Here is a 22,304-nt window from a genome sequence, read left to right as displayed (position 1 = left end):
GATGGTAGCCGTTGTTACCATTGTCCCAGATGTATGCAGATCATTCACTAGGTCCCCCTGTGGTTCTGGGATTTTGGCTCACTTGTGATCATTTTGACCCCACGGGGTCAGATCTTATGTGGAGCCCCAGATCGGGGGAGATTAACAGTGGTCTGGTATGTCTTCCAATTTCTTCTTATTGCTCCCACAGTCGATTTCATTACACCAACCTGCTTGCTTATTGCAGATTCATTCTTTCCAGCCTGGTGCAGGACTACAATTTTGTTTCTGGTGTCCTTCAACTGCTCTTTGGTCTTCACCATAGTGGAGTTTGGAGTATGACTGTTTGAGGTTATGGACAGGTGTTTTTTATACTGATAACAAGTTCAAAGAGGTGCCATTACTACAGGTAATGAGTGGAGGACAGAGGAGCCTCTTAAAGAATAAGTTACAGGTCTGTGAAAGCCAGAACTCTTGCATGTTTTTAGTTAACTAAATACTTATTTTCCACCATAATTTGCAAAAAAAATCGTGCCAAATCAGACAAGGTGATTTTCCGGATTTGTTTTCTCATTTTCTCTCATAGTTCTGGTCTGCCCATGATGTCAATTACAGGCCTCCCATCTTTTTAAGTGGAAGAACTTGCACAATTGGTGGCTGACTAAATACTTTTTTCCCCACTGTAATTCTTAAAACTATGGTATTTAACTGAGGGTGAGACCATATGGCGCAGTTGGCAGTGCAGACTAATCTCCACCCACCTGTATGTTTGACACAAAGGTGGGCAAATATTCAGTGGTACAGCCAACATTAATCATACGCTGCCTACTCTATGATCAAGAGTTTTCTACATCAGTTTTATTCTTTCTAGTTATTCTTTGTTCATGAGACAAATAGTTTTGTTACACTATTCTATTCCTTTACTTTTATTTATTCACGTTAAATCAGAATCATACTTATCGCCTGATTTTATCATATTTATCATTAGATTTCAATGCTGGAAATATATAATGAAGGTGTACAGGACCTTCTCTCTCAAAATGGAAACAAACAGCTTGAGATCAGGTCACAGGGGAAAGTAGTCACCCTTCCTGGATTAACAGAAATGGAAGTTATGAATGAAGACGATATAAAAAGAATAATGTCATTTGGAGAGAAAAACCGAACAGTGGCATCTACAAAAATGAACACAGAAAGGTAACCATTACATGCGCTGAGGTCTCATTGTCATCTATCGCTATTTTTATAATGGGAATTAGTAGTAGTGATGCCTTTTCTTCTATGAGCTATGCTTCTGTAAAGGCAAGCTCCATTTTCCGATGCTGTGCTATATGTAAGAAGCTGGCCCAGTAATGAGAAATGATCTTCCCATAGAGAAGAACAACAAGCGACAAAGTGCCAAATGGTGTATGATAAATGCAGCATATATGACACATGAAAACACTCATTTATAACAATCCTACATCTGTTTTCAACATTTTGTACAAGTCATACATAAGTTAGAAATTCCCCCAGCGTAAAAATAGCAGCCTGCAGCCGCCCTGGAATTATTGCATCCATTAGATGCGACAATCCCGGCGCTTTACCCGGCTCTTCCCGATTGCCCTGGTGCGGTGGCAATTAGGGTAATAAGGGGTTAATGACAGCGCACAATTGTTATCGAGTCCAAAACGAGCGAGTGGCAGGCGTCTATGAGACTCCCCCATCACTAATCCTATAAGAAAAACACAAACCGAGAAAAATCTTTATTTCAAATAAAAAACAGCACCCTCTTTCTCGTCTTTATTAACCTCAAAAAGACCCTTGAAGTTCCATCGTAATCCACACGACATCCTACGACGGTCCATGCTCTGCTACATCTGAGCCTGAAGAGACCGAAAACATGTCTTATCTCTCCAGGTTCTGAGACACACTGACAATGTGGACCCGGCTGGAAGCAGTGAAGGTTCCCATGGTATGACCTCTGGTGACCTGAAGCGTTCTGGCCCAAACTGCGGAGCCATACCCCGCACCCCGCCAGCCCTTTAACGGTGACAGTGCCGGCCGGGGGTCGGGGAGTGCGGGGCAGCCCCGCACCCCTCTCCCCACGCTGGCACTGTCACGGTTAAAGGGCTGGCGGGGTGTGAGGCACAGCCCCGCACTTTAAGCCAGAGTGCTTCAGGTCACTAGAGGTCATATCGTGGGAACACAGGTAGAGTGATGTCACTAATGCCAGCTTGTTCCTTCTTGTCATTGCTTCCCAGAGCCTGGAGAAATTCAACATGTTTTTGGTCTCTCCAGGCTCAGATGTAGCAGAGCGGAGGATCGTCGTGGAATGTCATGTGGATTATGGCAAAACTTCAAAGGTCTTTTTGGGGTTAATAAAAAGGGGAAAGAGGGTGCTGTATTTTGTTGTTAAACAGTCCCATAGACTATAATGGGTATGTGTTCTGTCTGAAAAAAACACAAGTAAAACACATATGTAAAAAATGAAAATCTAAAGAAGCCTATAGAGTCAAGGGTCCTCTTGGTGTACCCCTGAATACCATTTCCATGAGGAATTACTCTGTCCTCTTTTTCCATTTATTAGCCAGTAATGGCATATTGGCGTGTAGAATCTCATGGTCTCAGAAGACCCTAATTTCAATCTTCATAATAGGATAACTTAAAATAATAGTGCTCTGGTGCTAAATGAAAAATGTGTTACATGGGCATATATACAGAGAGATAAAGTGCGGGGCTGGATTTTGATCACTGAAGTGTATATAATTAATCTCTGATGCACGATCAATCCATTGACAGCACATTGATTTCTATCAAATTTACTACAAGGCAATTTTTAATCTTTTTGTTGAGCAATCATCTCCTATAAAAGATCAGGGCCGCAAATTAACTGAATAGTGTGAACCAAGAGAATAATTACTTAATGGATGAACTATTATGCTTGGAATTCATCTTTTTAGCCATTGAGTATAACAAATTAACTTTTAAAATGTAATTTTGGGTGTAGTTGGGGGAGTATAATGAAATTGTAGAATAGTAATGCTTTTGGTTCGCTCATCTGGTGCATTGTCATCTCAAGTTAAAAGATTGAAAACATACCCTACGGTTCAAAAGTTTGGGGTCACCCAGACATTTTTGTCTTTGCCATGAAAAATCATACTTTTATTTATCAAATGAGTTGCATAATGAATAGAAAATATAGTCCAGACATTGACCAGGTTAGAAATAATGATTTTTACTTGAAATAATAATTTTCTCCTTCAAACTTTGCTTTTGGCACAGAATGCTCCTTTGCAGCAATTCCAGCTTTGCAGACCTTTGACATTCTAGCTGTTTATTTGCGGAGGTAATCTGGAGATATTTCACCCCATGCTTCCAGAAAACCCTCACACAAGTTGGATTGGCTTGATGGGCATTTTTTGCATACCATACAGCCAAGCTGCTCCCACAACAGCTCAATAGGGCTGAGATTTGGTGAATGGGCTGGCCACTCCATTACAGATAGAATACCAGCTGCCTGCTTCTTCCCTAAATAGTTCATGCATAATTTGAAGGTGTGCTTTGGGTCATTGTCCTGTTGTAGGATGAAATTGGCTCCAATCAAGTGCTGTCCATAGGGTATTGCATGGCGCTGCAACATGGAGTGATAGCCTTTTACCTTGTACAAATCTCCCACTTTACCAGCACCAAAGCAACCCCAAACCATTATATTACCTCCACCATGCTTGACAGATGGCATCAGGCACTCTTCCAACATCTTTTCAGTTGTTCTGCATCTCACAAATGTTCTTCTGTGTGATCCAAACACCTCAAACTTGGATTTGTCTGTCCATAACACTTTTTTCCAATCTTCCTCTGTCCAATGTCTGTGTTCTTTTGCCCATATTAAGCTTTTCCTTTTATTAGCCAGTCTCAGATATGGCTTTTTCTTTGCCACTCTGCCCTGAAGGCCAGCATCCCAGAGTCGCCTCCTCTCTGTAGACGTTGGCACTGGCGTTTTGCGGGTACTATTTAATAAAGCTGCCAGTTGAGGACCTGTGAGTCGTCGATTTCTCAAACTAGAGACTCTAATGTACTTGTCTTGTTGCTCAGTTGTGCAGCGGGGCCTACCACGTCTCTTTCTACTCTGGTTAGAGCCTGTTTGTGCTCTCCTCTGAAGGGAGTAGTATACACCGTTGTAGGAAATCTTCAGTTTCTTGGCAATTTCTCGCATGGAATATCCTTCATTTCTAAGAACAAGAATAGACTGTCGAGTTTCACATGAAAGTTCTCTTTTTCTGGCCATTTTGAGAGTTTAATGGAACCAACAAATGTAATGCTCCAGATTCTCAACTAGCTCAAAGGAAGGCCAGTCTTATAGCTTCTCTAATCAGCAAAAGTGTTTTCAGCTGTGCTAACATACTTGCACAAGGGTTTTCAAGGGATTTCTAAACATCCATTAGCCTTCTAACACAGTTAGCAAGCACAATGTACTATTAGAACACTGAAGTGGTGGTTGTAGGAAATGGACCTCTATACACCTATGTAGATATTGCATTAAAAACCAGACGTTTGAAGCTAGAATAGTCATTTACCACATTAACAATGTACAGAGTGTATTTCTGTTTAATTCAATGTTAAAGTTTCAGCTTTGCAACCATACTCCCCCCGGAACCAAAGACTTTGGTTTCCCGGACGCTACTCGGTGGGTCATAACGCCGCCAGAATCGCCAGTTGACATCATTTATGGTCAGAACTACGACGGTATCTGATCGTCTTCAACCTCCGACTTTCGTTCTTGATTAATGAAAACATTCTTGACAAATGCTTTCGCTTTGGTTTGTCTTGCGCCGGTCCAAGAATTTCACCTCTAGTAGCGCAATACGGATGCCCCTGGCCGTCCCTGTTATTCATGGCCCCAGTTCCGACCCGACTCTGGTCCTTGCTCTCCCTCAAGCTGGCCTCCTGGGTCCTGGGTTCCCCTCCGACCCTGAGTCCTAGGCCACCGGCTTCCGAATCCTGTCAGATCTCCTTACTGCTGGCTCCTCCGGTCTGTTCCCCACCTCCCGCAGATGGCAACCAGGAGGTGGGAGCCCGGGGCTCCAGGGAGGCAGCAGGGATGGCTGAGCTCTGGAGGTGCAAAGCAAGGCTCCGCACGTCCTCCCTCCTCAGACTCCATCAGCAAAATGGCAGGCTCCTCCCCTTCCTCCCATGGCTGCTGGAGCCAGGCTTGCCCTCCAATAGATCCTCATTAAAGGATTTAAAGTGTACTCATTCCAATTACAGAGCCTCGAAAGAGTCCTGTATTGTTATTTTTCGTCACTACCTCACCGGGCCGGGAGTGGGTAATTTGCGCGCCTGCTGCGTTTCTTGGATGTGGTAGCCGACTCTCAGGCTTCTTCTCCGGAACCGAACCCTGATTCTCCATTACTCGTGGTCACCATGGTAGGCACAGAAAGTACCATCGAAAGTTGATAGGGCAGACACCCGAATAGAGGTTTTCAGGGGATTTCTAAACCTCTATTAGCCTTCTAACACAGTTAGCAAGCACAATGTACTATTAGAACACTGAAGTGGCGGTTATTTGAAAGGGACCTCTATACACCTACAGTGCTGTGCAAATTAATTGAGACAAAGCAAAAAACACATTTTTGAATATTTAATAATACAATGTTATAATGCACTGTTACATACCAATTTTAATAAGAAATATGTCCTCCTTTAGCAGATATGAGATTTTCAATGTGTTTTGGCATTGATTCTACCAAGTTGTTGCATACATTCTTCAATTCTTCATCATGGAACCACACTTGTATGGCACTGTTTATCATGCATTCTTTGGTTGTACAGTCCATTTTGCCAAGACGTCTCTTCACAATGCTCCACAAATTTTCTATAGGATTTAAGTCTGGTGAATTGCCAGTTCAGCACTTTTACTTTATTTACTTCCAGGAATTTGTTTACAACAGTTGAACTGTGGCATTGGGGCCAAATCTTGTTGTAATATCCCTTCAAATTTACGCATGAATGGCACAATAAAACATTTTAAAACGACAATGTATTTTGATGAATTTATCATACCATCAACAGGAAAGAAGCTCCCTGTGCCATCAGCTGTAAAAGAGCCCCAAAACATGTTTTTGAGGGTGTTTTACAGTTTGTTGAATATGATCAGCTTGCAATGGTTCATTTTTGCTTCTTCTAACAACACTTGCTCTGTACCCTTGAACAAAAAGATGGGTTTCATCACTGAAAAATTACCCTTTTCCACTGGCTAGTTGTCCAAGATTTATATTTTTTTGCCCATGTGAGTCATTTTGCCTTCATTGGAGATGTCAGAAGTTGTTTCTTTACTGGCTTTGTTGCCCTCCGACCAACTCCCAGAAGCCTACGCCGTAAAGTCGAATCGCTAATATTAATACCTGCAGCAAACAAGTCTCTTTGGAGTTTTTTTACTTGTTTTTCTTGCATTAATTTTACTATTTCTGATAAGTGATCAGTTCTTGGTGTCGTTTTTCTTTTTCTTCCACGTTTCCCTTTTCAAAGCAGTTAAAACTGGTTTGAATCACTGACTGGTAACCAACTTACGATTTTACTTAAAAAATGCTTTGTCCCAATTAATTTGCACACCATGGTATATAGATATTGCATTAAAAACCAGACGTTTGAAGCTAGAATAGTCATTTACCACATTAACAATGTATAGAGTGTATTTCTGTTAAATTTAACGTTAGCTTCATTAAAAAAAATGTGCTTTCCTTTAAAAAATAAGGAAATATCTAAGTGACCCTAAATTTTTGAACTGTAGTGTATGAGTCGACCTCTCCATTCAATCTTTTAGGAAATATAATAAAAATAGCAGATAACACATTTATAATTTTCTTGACATCATTTTTCAGGTGTTAAAATGTTTTTCTCCTGACAGTTTAAAAACATAAAAAAATAAATATAAAAGGTGTCTCCAAATGCCGAACAACAAATTTATTGTAGTGATAGGTTATGAATGTTTCACCACACTCCACACAAACTCTCCATGTCTAATCATCTAGATGTGTGCCATGAAAGTCAGTGTGATGCAGAAAAATGGATACAAAAATAGAAAAAATAATCTGGCACCGCCAATCAAGAGGTAGGTATAAAATCAGCTATAATAGAAATCAATATAAAAACAAAAACCCCGGAGGGTCGGGTGCACCTGATGCGTTAAAGTTACTATAAGGTATGGCAGGAATCTGGCATGTGGTTTTTGTTTTTTAGCACAAGGACTGCCCTAAGATGCACAAAATGGTATCTTTGATACTACATATGGAAAAGATGGCTGTGGTGCAGATTAGCAATGAAATATGACATAGTACACATAGTTAGAGAGTTATAGGTGGCATCACGGTCTTCTGGCTCTCAGTTTTAATATAGAAAACTGTATATAAAATATACAATATCTGATTCTATAACCCTTTTCCTCAGCTCCCGCTCTCATCTCATTGTGATTTTTACACTGAATGGTATAGACACCATCTCAGGCGTTGCTTCAAGCTCTACCCTAACTCTGTGCGACCTGGCTGGATCTGAACGGATCTCGAAGACAGAGGCTACCGGCCAGCGATTGGTGGAGGCGGCTGCAATTAACAAATCTCTCACAGCACTGGGACAGGTAAAAGTACACAAAATCTACATTCATGAAGTGTGCTCACAGCTATGTTCTCATCACATAAACCAGCAGGGCAAACCGCCTGCTATTTCTTCCTTTGACAAATAGTGCCATCTAGTCTCAGGCCTGGCTGCCTGCATCTCCTCCAGACAGCAGAGGTGGTAAGGCAATGAATGAGAGCGGTTCACCTTGTAAATGAAAATCGCAGTAGAGCGTTCGTGCGCCTATATTTTCTCATACTCTGTGTAATCGAGGGAGATTTCTACTAGCTAATAGACAACAAAAGGTTTTCTGCACATTAGCCAAGCATTCTGTAATGTGAAATAGAAGGTATATTGTGTTCTTCAGCAGGGTCAGAGCAGATATCTAGCCAGCAAATCAAATAGAAAATCCTGTGCTCTCTCTCATTGCTTTTTATTATGTCTTCACAAGTCAATTCACTTGGATGAATCATATCGGCCTTTCTGATCAGGGTTGTCCCAGCCGTGGCTTTCCTGCCAAAAGGCATTTAACAGCTTCAATTGTTTCAGCACATCAGTGAACTTGGAGAAGCAGTAGCAGTGACATTTCTGCTGGGCTACTGCAATGGGAATCGGCAAATAAAAATAGGAAAAAAATGAAAAAAGAACATTTAGGTAATATTATGCAGCGGGGTTGTTTTCTATGTAAGACTCATTAAAGAGTTATTCCCATTTCTGCCTTTCATGGCTGAGATGGGAATAATTGCTTTCATGAAAACAACCAGGCTGATTGCATAACTCCCATAGAAATGAATGGGAGTTAGGCGCGAACACACAATAAATAGCTGTGTCCAGCCAACAGCTATCTCTAACAACTCCTACATACATAAGAGTACTCACTCTATCGAGCCATCCTGTGTTCTCTACAAGATAGCTGCTGCCAAACTATCCTGGCTGTGGCTCATCTACGGAGAACAAAAGGATCGTTACTCCAAAGTCAGCAAGAGTGTAGCACACCGAGCTACAGCACTGATCTATAGCTCCCAATTTATCTCTATGAGATTACATAAACAACAAAGATGCACTCGCTGTGTTTGTAACCCCAGTTATTTCCTTCTTGGCCATGTAAGGCCAAAATAGGAATACCGTAATCTTTTAAAGGGAATCTGTCACCAGGTTTTTGCCACCCAATCTGAGAGCAGCATAATGTATGGGCAGAGATCCTGATTCCAACGATGTGTGGTTTTGATAAAATTATAAAACCACTGTTTAATCAGCAGTAGATTATCATTAGAGGACTACTTAGTGTGCTGCCAGGTAGTCCAGCAAATTCATGAGCTCTGTATAACTGCTAGATCTGCAGCAGAGAAAACAGTGATTTTATCAAAATAACAGTTAACGGCTCAGTAAGTGACACATCGCTGGAATCAGGGTCTCTGTCTCTACATTATGCTGCTCTCAGATGAGGGAGCAAAAACCCAGTGACAGATTCCCTTTAAAACATAGGTATACTTGCTTCGTTACCTCCAATTCATGTACTGTTGATTTACCAAAGTAAGGTGATATAAATTTAGATTATACAAATACACAGTCTAAACATTTTTCGAAAACCATTAGCACTTTGATAAATTTGGCATATTTCAAAACGGTCTAAATAAAAAGTGCCATGTGACAAACATACGAAATGAAACAAAGACTTTTGATGCTGTTTGTACTGGTTTTCCCACCACAGGTTGTTTGATGCTCTAGTTACCACGAGACAACTGACAAAATACAGGTCTTTATTGATTTCACCGATAAGACAGTATTTAGAAAGCTCCTATGCCCCCTCTAGTGGCTGCTGCAGGCTGTTACTTTTGAAAGCTTTGTTTCCAGAGTATTTAGAGCTCTGTATCAAAAAAGGAGACTTGGGCCATAAAGACAACATAATAATAAGTGAAGAATCACTTTAAGGGTGTGAGTGTTGAGATCGGACGAGTGCAATGTGAGAAAATCTCACATTGCACTCGGACAAATGCTAGTCAATGAGGGCGAGCAGTTGGTCAGGTTTTCTCGCATCCAGATTCTAGATGCGAGAAAAGTAGCAGTATGCTGCGATTTTCTGCAAGAGCCATATCTCTCGCACCCATTCAAGTGAAGGGGTGCGAGAGATACATTGGACTGCACTCAGATGTTATCCCAGTGCAGTGCGATAAACGCACAGGCTGACAATGTAGGAGATTGAGAGGTTTACCCCTTCCTCTCCTCCGCAGTGCCCACCCTCAGCTTCACAGTCACATGACACTTGGCTCACGCTCGCAGCAGAGCCTTAGGGCCCCGTCACACTAAGCAACATCGCTAGCAACATCGCTGGTAACGAACAACTTTTGTGACGTTGCTAGCGATGTTGCTGTGTGTGACATCCAGCAACAACCTGGCCCCTGCTGTGAGGTCGTTGGTTGTTGCTGAATGTCCTGGGCCATTTTTTAGTTGTTGCTGTCCCGCTGTGAAGCACAGATCGCTGTGTGTGACAGCGACAGAGCAACAACTAAATGTGCAGGCAGCAGGAGCCGGCTTCTGCGGACACTGGTAACCAATGTAAACATCGGGTAACCAAGAAGCCCTGTCCTTGGTTACCCGATATTTACCTTTGATACCAGCCTCCTCCGCTCTCACTGTCAGTGCCGGCTCCTGCTCTGTGCACATGTAGCTGCAGCACACATCAGGTAATTAACCTGATGTGTGTCAGGTAATTAACCTGATGTGTGCTGCAGCTAGGAGAGCAAGGAGCCAGCACTAAGCAGTGTGCGCTGCTCCCTGCTCTGTGCACATTTAGCTGCAGCACACATCGGGTTAATTAACCTGATGTGTGCTGTAACTAGGAGACTGGGGGCTGGTCACTGGTTGCTGGTGAGCTCACCAGCAACTCGTGTAGCCACGCTCCAGCGATCCCTGCCAGGTCAGGTTGCTGGTGGGATCGCTGGAGCGTCGCAGTGTGACAGCTCACCAGCAACCTCCTAGCAACTTACCAGCGATCCCTATCGTTGTTGGGATCGCTGGTAAGTTGCTTAGTGTGACTGGACCTTTAGACGGGGGTCATTAGCATATTGTGTGAGTCCAGCCTAAGGACCAAAATTAGGAGTGGAACAGGGGAAAAGTATAATAGAAACAAGAGCTCCACTTCTGTATTTATCACCCACTCCTGGTTTTTGCTAAAAGTGTCCGCGTGGTCTAAAGGCCACTTTACACACACAGATAAATCTGCGGCAGATCTGTGGTTGCAGTGAAATTGTGGACAATCAGTGCCAGGTTTGTGGCGGTGTACAAATGGAACAATATGTCCATGATTTCACTGCAACCACAGATCTGCCAAAGATTTATCTGTGTGTGTAAAGTGGCCTTTAGAGTCAGGAGATTCAAGGATGATCTGGACTTTGTAGTTATCCTACAGTATTTTGTGGACATCGGAATTTTACCTTAGGCCAAGACCTTACTCAGATGTCAGAATAAGTGAAAATTTAGCTAGCAGGTGGTCCTTTTCATGCCCCTTCTCATGAATTCTGATGGATATGGACTAAAAGAATCGTTTTACCGGCTTCCCGTTAGCAATTGATATGCTCCAGGTGATGGTGCACGGCCCACACGCTAGACTTTCAAAGCAGTTAAGAGTAGGTGACATGCAAAGTGAAACATAAAAAAAACCACTGTGTGTAGGAATATCAAATTAGTTATAGGCATTGAACTCTGCAGGTTTTATGTATGAAGGACACCTGCTGATAAGTCTTAAACGCAATCTGTTACATTGTCCATGCAGTTTAATCTGTGGACAGCCTAGTATAGAGAAAGAGAAGCGGAGCAGAAGGATAAATTGGTTTCTTGGAGAAGATTCAGTATAGCTTGTATTTCTTTCATGGAAATTCCTGGTGTTTTTAAGCTTCAGTCCAGTTGGCGGTCCTATTAATGATTGACAATTATTTCTGTATGCACGGTTATAGGACCGCCCAATGGAATCAAATGTATGCCCTAGCAGTAGGGATTTCAAGTAAGAAAATTCAAGTTTTACTGAAATGTTTCCAAGAAAAATGTGTATCAATCTGATCAGCTCCTCGTAAATCTATAATATTCGGCCTGCAGGTCAGATACCATTTTCAATAGGTTGCCTTTAACCCCTTCCCGATATGGCCAAGTTCCGTTTTTTTCCTCGCCTGCCTCAAAGAGTCATAACTTTTTCTGTCCACACAGGCAAAGGAGGACTTTATTTCTAAGAGACGAGTTGGAGTTTTGAACGATACCATTCATTTTACCACAGTGTTCTGGGCAAGATATTCCAAGTGCGGTGAAATTTGGTGCCTTTTTTTTGCCACAAGGGGTGTTTTTTGGTGCAGAAAATTGCTGCACCAAAAACTCATCGTGTGAAAGTACCCTAAGCCATCTTAAACCTGGAGAGGAAAGGATGTATCAAATTGTAATCCAACAGAGATAGTATGGAAGGAGAGAGAACCACAAGGAACGGGTAGAATTAGATTATAATGGAAATTTCCTCTTTCGTAAAAAAAGACTAAAAAAATCTTGCATAAAAAAATCTTCTAAGAAATTCTGATTAAAGAACTTTGCTTTTACCCTCCTTTTCACTAGCATGTGCCTGGCTGTAGCAAGAGCCTCCCTCCACAATACTCCTTAAGTTGTCTGCGCACACCAAGGTTTTTTTATGCAGATTTGGTGCAGCTTATCGTGCAGATTGTTGTAAAAATCGACATATCTATCCTAATTCCAGCAAAGTCAATGAGCATTCTCAAGTGCTTTGCGCACATTGCTTCTTTTTTCTTTGCAGTTTTGGATGCAGAAAAAAAGCAGCAGCATGTCAATTGTTGGTCTGTTTTTCAGCCCTTCCAGCCAATGATTTCACTAAAAAAAAATGCATTGCACAAAAACGCATGCATTTTTTTGGTGCGTTGTTATGCCACAAGGTGCGTTTTTTGAAGCAGAAAATTTCTGCAGCGTGTGCACATACCCTTAGGCCCTATGCGCACTAGAAAAGGGATTTTTCTCAAGAAATTTCTTGAGAGTCTGAAAGATTAGCGCACTTGCATGCGTTTTTGATACGTTTTTTTCCCTGCAGGTTGGTCCCTGCGTTTTTTTTACCATTATCTATGGCAAAAAATGCAGGTACCTGCAGAAAAGAAGTGACATGTTCATTCTTTTTCTCAAGAAATTCTGCAGAAAGAATGTTCTTGAGAAAAAAACGCAGTGTGCGCACAGCTATTTTTTTTCCATAGGTTTTGCTGGGGAATGTCTGCAGAAAGGTGTGTGCAGAAGGGCCTTAAAGTCCAAAATCTCCTCAGTCATTTACCTTATGAAATGAAAGGGATCAGCAAAGAAAATAGCCAGGATTGTTTTAAGATTAATACACAGTTTTTTAAAGTGGAAGGTTTTCTTCTATTTGCTGTTAGAATTCCTAGGCTGTGGCTTTTCTCAAATCTTACTTGCGGCTAAGCCTGGTAAAGCGACTTACTACAGCTCTGTCAATATAGATAATCCATTAATTGTAGGAAACCTAATAGTCCCTTCAAGACTCTAGGGGGCATTGTAACTGTTGTGCAGACTTACAGACATTCCATTATTTTGGATGAATAATCTCCTACTGTTGGGCCAGTGTCACACCGCCGTGTATACAGAAGGCGATACCTAGACACACATTCCGCAGCCTCAAATATGTCTATGCAGTTGTCTAGTTAAGGTTAGGAGACCTGCAGCCAGACCAGGATACACACGGATGTATGAAGCACATTAAAAACAAACTACTCTCATTATTTACAGGTATTTACAGCATTAAAGACCAACTCGCTCCATGTACCTTACCGGAACTCTAAGCTCACCCACCTCTTACAACCCTCACTCAGTGGGCAAGCAAAGGTAATACATAAAATACATAAACGTTTGTGACATATCTAACATTGTTTCTGGCAATTTAATTAAAATATAAAGTCAAAATGGTAAAAGATCACCAGCATTTGCCCTACTAGCTTACAGTCCTTAAAATAATTGTTTGGGAATTAAAAATGTATGGTTTATCCCTCAGATAGGTCATCTATATTCTACTAGTGGGCATCTGACTCCTCAATTAGCCGTTTAGGTGGCCGCAGCACTCCACCAAGTGTTTTGTCCCCTATACGGTTTACCAGGCACCGATCTGTATGTTTAGCAGTCACTGTATCTGGTATAAGACAATTTTTTTCACTTTAAGTTGTAAGAGGCTACACAGCACATCAACTGCAAAGCATTGGTCACTAAACAATAAAGGGTAGTAACTAGAGATGGGCGCATACTAACTATTCGTGTTCAGATGATGCTTACTGTATACAGAGTACTATTCTAGTAACACCTGTAGCAACACAATCCCTTCAAATAACTGAGCTGCGGAGGTGCTCACTGTCAGGCTGCTAGAATCTAATATTAATTCTCTATTCTAAAGCTGCATTTCCACTGAAAGATAATTGATGGTTTGTATGAAAAAAGAACACAGCATGTACTAGTAGAAAGTATGAAAACAGGCCTGAAGCTGCATCTACAGTGGGTACGGAAAATATTCAGACCCCTTTAAATGTTTCACTCTTTGTTTCATTGCAGCCTTTTGGTAAATTCAAAAAAGTTTTTTTCTTCTCATTAATGTACACCCTGCACCCCATCTTGACAGAAAAAAAACAGAAATGTAGACATTTTTGTAAATTTATTAAACAAGAAAAACTGAAATATCACATGGTCATAAGTATTCAGACCCTTTGCTCTGTATTGGGTAGAAGCGCCCTTTTGAGCTAGTACAGCCATGAGTCTTCTTGGGAATGATGCAACAAGTTTTTCACACCTGGATTTGGTGGATCCCTTGCCATTCTTCCTTGCAGATCCTTGCCAGTTCCATCAGGTTGGATGATGAACAGCTATTTTCAGGTCTCTCTGGAGATGCAACCAGTCGTCCTGTCCCTGCAGCTGAAAAAACACCCCCATTGCATGATGCTGCCACCACCATGTTTCACTGTTGGAATTGTATTGGGCAGGTGATGAGTAGTGCCTGGTTTTCTTCACACATACCGCTTAGAATTATTACCAAAAAGTTTTATCTTCATCTCATCAGACCAGAGAATCTTATTTCTCATAGACTGGGAGTCCTACATGTGTCCAACATGTGTTTTTTTGCAAAGTGTATGCGGGCTTTCATATGTCTTGCACTGGGGAGAGGCTTCCGTTGGGCCACTCTACCATAAAGGCCCAATTGGTGGAAGATTACAGTGATAGATGACTTTGTGGAACTTTCTCCCATATCCCTACTGCACCTCTGGAGTTCAGCCATAGTGATCTTGGGGTTCTTCTTTACCTCTCTCACCAAGTCTCTTCTGCCACGATTGCTCAGTTTGGCTGGATAGCCAGGTCTAGGAAAAGTTCTGGTGGTCCTAAACTTCTTCCATTTAAGGATTATGGAGGCCACTGTGCTCTTAGGAACCTTGAGTACTGCAGAAATTCTTTTGTAACCTTGGCCAGATCTGTGCCTTGCCACAATTCTGTCTCTGAGCTCCTTGGACAGATTCTTTGACCTCATGATTCTCATTTGGTCTGACATGCACTGTGAGCTGTGAGGTCTTAGTCCCGTTTCACACATCCGGCACGCATGCAGTACAGTAGATTCATTTACAGTGGAAGCGCGACACCATGCAGACAAATGCGGTTGTGCATGAAGCACACAACCACATGGTGTTGCGCTTCCACTGTAAATGAATCTACGCTACTGCATGCATGCCGGATGTGTGAAACAGGCCTTATGTAGACAGGTGTGTGCCTTTACAAATCAAGTCCTATCATTTTAATTAAACACAGCTGGACTCTAGTGAAGGAGTAGAACCATCTCAAGGAAGATGACAAGGAAATGGACAGCATGTGACTTATGTGACTTAAATATGAGTGTCTGAGCAAAGGGCCTGAATACATATGACCATGTGATATTTCAGTTTTTTTTGTTTAATAAATTTGCAAAAATTTCTACATTTCTGTTTTTCTTCTGTCAAGATAGGGTGCAGAGTGTACATTAATAAAAGGAAAAAAATGAACGTTTTCGAATTTGCCAAATGGCTGCAATGAAACAAAGAGTATTTTAAAGGGGTCTGAATACTTTCCGTATACACTGTATGTTGAAAGTTAATAGTGAACGAGTGTTTTTATAAATATTCATTTAAAGGGGTTGTCCAGTCTTGGGGTACAAGCCTGCAGTCACTATGTGACTGCAAAGTCTGAACTGGGTGCATAAACCTAAAAAACATCACTATGGGGAGATAAGGTATGCACACCAGTGACTATGTAAGGGGAATACATGAAATAGCAGAAACTGCTGTGTGAATACTGACTTGAAAAATCCAATAGCTATATGTAAGAGTGAAAATGTGAAAAATGGAATCTGCATTACTGCCATGAACATATGAATCAAGAGAAATTTAGCTACTGAATTGATCAATGCAATAGAGCCCCAACACTACGCCAAAGTATTTCTCTACGTTGGGGTCCCTAGCTTGTGTGTGTCCTCTCATGCAGTTAAAAAACTTACCGTGTATGGGAAGCTGAGACCCAGGCTATTTATGCGTATGATATGGATTGGCAATAGGTGTGGTTGGGGAGGGTTCACAAACGAAAAACTACTAACAAAATCTCCCCATAGTGATGTTTTTTAGGTTTTTGCACCCAGTTCAGACTTAGAATGGTGTTCCAAACGTTATTCCTTATTTGTTAGTAGTTTTTCGTTTGTGAACCCTCCCCAACCACACCTATTGCCAATCCATATCATACGCATAAATAGCCTGGGTCTCAGCTTCCCATACACGGTAAGTTTTTTAACTGCATGAGAGGACACACACAAGCTAGGGACCCCAACGTAGAGAAATACTTTGGCGTAGTGTTGGGGCTCTATTGCATTGATCAATTCAGTAGCTAAATTTCTCTTGATTCATATGTTCATGGCAGTAATGCAGATTCCATTTTTCACATTTTCACTCTTACATATAGCTATTGGATTTTTCAAGTCAGTATTCACACAGCAGTTTCTGCTATTTCATGTATTCCCCTTACATAGTCACTGGTGTGCATACCTTATCTCCCCATACTATGTGACTGCAGACTTGTGACTACTCCACTGCCGGGTAGTCACTTGACTACAAGAATGTGATTTGCATATTTCCGGCCCCATTACGAATACACTTATACGGGCTTGCTCAATACAAGTGAAGTGCTAACATCTGTATATATGTTGTCACATGCTGACTAAAGTGAATACTTGCAATCGCCTGATCGCGGCATCAGAGAATCCTCACAGTGCACACACTGCGCACTGTGAGGATTGACAAACCTGCAGTCACAGGCTCAAAGGCCAGACAGCCTCTTTAACAATTATTTAGCCATGTGCACAGGCTGCACATCACCCAATAAACAAGAAAAACAGCTAGTTTATTGGAAGAAAGGATCTTTTGAACAGTGCAAAAAAAACCCCAAAACATTGTTCTTAGTGGTGCATAATCCTGTGTAAACAGGACTCACACTCCTGAGTACCATGGCAGCCTGTACACACTGAGCAATCCATTACAAATCGCTCAGTGCGCACTGGTTGTTTTGCTCTACCTGTGTAAACAGGAATTTAAAGAACCATCGATCAGTACATGTTTACCCATTAAACAGTTGTGTCATGGTGCTGGCTGGTCTCTGTAACCCATTATGAACAAGTAAGAGGTTCCCTAATAAATACAGAGGGAATAGAAGGAAACATTCATATGAGAGCCATATCATAGGTAACATGCATATGTCAATTAGATCTTTCAGGAGAAGTCATTAATAGAGATGAGCGAACACGAACAGTAAAGTTCACTGTTCGTACCGAACACGGACTTTACAAAAGAATCAGTGTTTGAGTTCGGAGTTTGGGTGCTTTATATATGTTGACCACTCGAGCAAGCATCACTGTGTTTGGGTACGCTCGGCCCAGTGTGAGCCGCATGCAGTATTTGAATTGCACTAACTGGGGGTAATGACTCTAACTGGGGGTAATGAGCGTTATCAGATGTACTGTGCACACAAAAATAAATAAAAATGAAGAAATGCCGCACTCCCCAGAAGTCTGTTTATTGCTGGCTGCATGTGGGCGGAGACCCTAACTGCCCAATTAGTGACTTCCAGTGGTTTTCAGGTCAAGTCCGGGTCCAGAACAAAACTTTTTCTATAGTCCGGCTGACCACACAGAGTGTGAATTTCAACGGGTCGGCTCATCTAATTAATGAATGTCATCTGGAAAACATTGTAAAATGCTGTGCAATTTTGAAAATGTTTTTGGTTACAGGCTACTTAGTTTTCTTATACAATATTGGAAGACTGGTATTACGCACTACTTTGTTCTTGATTTTAGGACGACATGGAAATAAGACTAATTAGTTGGAAAATAAAAGATGCAAATTTGATTCTTTCATTTACCTTCCATAATGTTACTGGGTTTTAAATACGGATTAGCAGAAACAAAACATTTTTTTTCATACCAAGGTTGCAGTAGCTATGTTCTTGCATTTATGTTAAGGAAAATTGAAAATTTTGAAGTGCGCCGTCAACATCAGGGGGAGGAGAGGATTTAGACTTTGAACTGACAGCGCACTCCTAGATACCTACACCACAATAGCCATTCCTTGATTAACCAGTGTAGGAAAGAGTTGCAGCACTCACTCGGCGGTGTGTGTATTCCATCACACTATGTACAATCCTGCTATACACAGAATTAATCCATCTAAAGAAGGAGTCTCAATCCACTACTTCTTGCAATCATGTATTTAAGTGGACAGAGATGCATGCATGTCCCCAGACACAGCCACAACAAACAGAATAAAATCATATAGTATATACACAGTGGGACTGGGTGGGCTTAGAATCAAGGATCTCGCAACACATTATAAGTATTAAAGAAACAGGACATAACTAGTGCTGATTCATATTGAAAACAGGACAGAACCCCTTTAAGTCCTAGGATGTTTAGCTTGTTGTGTGCTTTTAACGGCTGACTGCTACATTTGCTTCTTTTCTAGGCATGTGTTTTTGTGAACATTAGTCCTGATGTAAAAGACCTTGGAGAGACACTGAGCTCTCTTCAGTTTGGTTCATCCATCCAGCAAATCGCCCTTGGCAAGCCCACTCCTCATTCATCCAATATTAAGCTTGGTCAGTGAAGGCATGACTGCAAAGAATCTAGCATAATTATAGGTTGTTTTTTTTGCTTGTAGATCATTAGAATTGCATTGAAAAATCTGATAAAAAAAATGTACTAATTAATTCTACTCAATGGACTATTTTCAGGATCAATCGGTATCTGTAGCTTAAACCAAATGCTATTAAGAGTAAAGAATCATTTAACAGAATCCTCAAGCCATCAAAAAATACGTATGTAGGGTTACATAATTGTGCTTGTCATGTAAAAGGGATTTATGGAGGGCAATAGGTCCTTTCTGTCATATCTTAAAAAGAAACCCCTTAGACTATTGCAGTACTAATGAATGAGAGATGATTAATTCATAGGAACGCAGGGCATACCCTCTTGTAGCATTCCTGACACATTAGAAAATTAGAGTCAACGCTTGCTAAGAATGAAAATCTATCTACGGTCATGGCTGTGCAGCAATGATATAAGTGTAGTGAAACGCCGAAATTCATTGGTTTAATTAGGTGACTGGTAATATGACAGCTATGCACACTGTATTCCCTTGTGATGTGCCCAAGCCGCTGACATCTACACAGCATGCAGCCTTCATTATACAGGAGTAAGTGAAATATGGAATAAAAAGAAATCTATGTAAAGTTGAAGACCTGAAATGTCTTTTGTTCCATTGTAACACTGCATTTGCTTTATATCCATATAGTCCTGACATAAGAAAAATGAGAAATCCATATCATGTTCCATATTTAGTTCCTTAGGGTACGGTCACGTACAAGCTGGTTTAATATGCTTCCTTTCTTTAATGCTTCAAGTCTTGATAGATCTTCTCCAATAACTGGGATCTCTTCACACTGGTGCTGTGTCGCTAACTCCTCCTCGCTGTCAGATAACGTGCATAGGAGAGAATCATTCTCATAGGTGGGAAAGTAGTACCTGCACAACAGAAGAACAGATTAGATTCTTACTCCCCTTTATTATTACACTGCAGGCCATAACTGTATACTGTACAAGAGTACATAATCCAACACAACAGCTTTCTAAGTAAAACATTGACAGATATGGTATTGAATAACCGCCATATTACAGTGCATCGTCTGCAGCGTCAAAGGTATAGATCATCTAGGGGTAAAGTAAATACCTTAAAAAAAAGGTAACAGCTACAATGTACTGTATATATATATATATGTGTGTGTATATATATATATATATATACATATACATATATATATATATATATACACACACATACATACATATATATATATATATATATATATATATATATATATACATATATATACATATATATATATATATATATATATACATATATATATATATATATATACATATATATACAGTTAGGTCCAGAAATATTTGGACAGTGACACAATTTTCGCGAGTTGGGCTCTGCATGCCACCACATTGGATTTGAAATGAAACCTCTACAACAGAATTCAAGTGCAGATTGGAACGTTTAATTTGAAGGTTTGAACAAAAATATCTGATAGAAATTGTAGGAATTGTACACATTTCTTTACAAACACTCCACATTTTAGGAGGTCAAAAGTAATTGGACAAATAAACCAAACCCAAACAAAATATTTTTATTTTCAATATTTTGTTGCGAATCCTTTGGAGGCAATCACTGCCTTAAGTCTGGAACCCATGGATATCACCAAACGCTGGGTTTCCTCCTTCTTAATGCTTTGCCAGGCCTTTACAGGCGCAGCCTTCAGGTTTTGCTTGTTTGTGGGTCTTTCCGTCTTAAGTCTGGATTTGAGCAAGTGAAATGCATGCTCAATTGGGTTAAGATCTGGTGATTGACTTGGCCATTGCAGAATGTTCCACTTTTTTGCACTCATGAACTCCTGGGTAGCTTTGGCTGTATGCTTGGGGTCATTGTCCATCTGTACTTTGAAGCGCCGTCCGATCAACTTTGCGGCATTTGGCTGAATCTGGGCTGAAAGTATATCCCGGTACACTTCAGAATTCATCCGGCTACTCTTGTCTGCTGTTATAAAAAAATTGAAAAAAATCCAGCACTCAAAGCATTCAACTGAAATTGTTTTATATTTTATTCATTGATCTGTGTAATTATTAAAGACGTTTCGGTCATCCGACCTTCATCAGTTTACACTACAATAAAAAGATACATAAAAGATTTTTAAGTATACAGAAATAATGGCATTATACAATCATGGTAACAAAAAAGGGCAGAAATATTCACCACATTATAATGCATGAATCATGAACTATGATATACAAAAAATGTCAACAAAAAGACAAAAGTGAAGAATCTGTCAGTTGAGCCGCTTCACTAGCAGATATAATGTCCACCTAAAGATATAATTGAAATACAGATAAAATGTAGCATAATAGAACCATTATACAACAAAAGGGGAACCAAACAGGAAACCCAAAAATGTATCCAAAAATGTGTATCTTGCTAATATAGAAGGACAAAGAGCCTAAGCACCAGCACTGAGACACTATTCTACTCTAATAAAACAGACAATAAACAGAAATACCAAGCAATGAACACTCACCAGAAAGGGCTCTGTAGAAGTATATGAAAAAGCTGGACCAGAGGAAAAAGCTGCCCGTCCGGGTCTGCAGTCAATGTAATCTGACAGTCCAATGTCCAGATTTAAATAGACCGCTCAATTAGCTCATTAACAAGTTACAGAGCGTCACTTCCGGTCTGGAGACCGGAAGTGACGTCACGGAGCGTCACTTCCGGTCCGAAAACCGGAAGTGACGTCACCGGCTGGCAATGTGTAAATCCTGATGGTTGGCAACTGTAGACATACACAGACAGCCACTCCTCACCGCGGAACGTCACTTCCGGTCCGCAAACCGGAAGTGACGATCCTGGTTGGCAACATGTAAACCAGATGGTTGGCAAGCGCTAAAATTGCGCTGACTGGCAATGTCCCCTTATGCAATAACCATGAAATAAGGGTAATTAAGCCCAAAATAGTGTAATGAATAAGAGACTCTATGGGTAACATTATTTGAAGACAAATTACCTAAAAGGTCAAATAAAAGAAAAAATAGAAGAAATAAAATAAGAGGACTAAGGGAATGGTGTATTTATTCGAAATCAATTTAATAATTTTTTAATTATTTTTTAATTTTTTATCAACTATAATCAACCCTAGTAAAAAAACAGGAAAAAAGAAAAAAAGAAAAGAGAAAAGCTAAGGGGAATGTACATAAGAAAATGGAAGGAGGGGGGGGAAGGGAAAGGAAAGGAGGGTGGGGATTGGAAAGGGAAGGGGGGGGAGGGAAGGGGGGGGGAAGGGAAGAAGGAGGGAAGGGGAAGGAGAGACTATGGAAGAAAGGGATCAAGGGAAAATTAGTAATGTGTAGAGAAAACTAAAACTAGGGAAAAAGCAGGAAAAAGGATTATGTTAAGAAAGAAACAGGAAGGATTGTATAATGCCATTATTTCTGTATACTTAAAAATCTTTTATGTATCTTTTTATTGTAGTGTAAACTGATGAAGGTTGGATGACCGAAACGTCTTTAATAATTACACAGATCAATGAATAAA

The 22,304-nt window shown here is 40.7% G+C and overlaps 2 protein-coding genes across 3 annotated transcripts in view; one reads left to right on the top strand and one right to left on the bottom strand.

Annotated features, from left to right (window-relative positions):
* LOC142302393 (uncharacterized) overlaps window positions 1–19,361 on the top strand; it is a 60,591-nt gene extending 41,230 nt beyond the window's left edge. Inside the window, exons 4-7 of the mRNA XM_075343447.1 lie at window positions 968–1,176; window positions 7,405–7,591; window positions 13,345–13,440; window positions 18,621–19,361. Of these exons, the coding sequence (XP_075199562.1) occupies window positions 968–1,176; window positions 7,405–7,591; window positions 13,345–13,440; window positions 18,621–18,761 (633 nt within the window). The 3' untranslated portion in view covers window positions 18,762–19,361. The remainder of the gene's footprint in view (window positions 1–967; window positions 1,177–7,404; window positions 7,592–13,344; window positions 13,441–18,620) is intronic.
* ZNF277 (zinc finger protein 277) overlaps window positions 19,232–22,304 on the bottom strand; it is a 153,591-nt gene continuing 150,518 nt past the window's right edge. For both annotated transcript variants that reach the window (XM_075345009.1, XM_075345010.1), the window contains exon 12: window positions 19,232–19,678. In XM_075345009.1, coding sequence (XP_075201124.1) covers window positions 19,492–19,678 — 187 coding nt within the window. In that variant the 3' untranslated portion in view covers window positions 19,232–19,491. The remainder of the gene's footprint in view (window positions 19,679–22,304) is intronic.

This window comes from Anomaloglossus baeobatrachus, chromosome 4 (assembly GCF_048569485.1).
Source record: "Anomaloglossus baeobatrachus isolate aAnoBae1 chromosome 4, aAnoBae1.hap1, whole genome shotgun sequence".
Taxonomy (NCBI): domain Eukaryota; kingdom Metazoa; phylum Chordata; class Amphibia; order Anura; family Aromobatidae; genus Anomaloglossus; species Anomaloglossus baeobatrachus.
The sequence above is the reverse complement of the archived record's forward strand: the minus strand, read 5'-3'. Positions and strand labels throughout refer to the sequence as shown.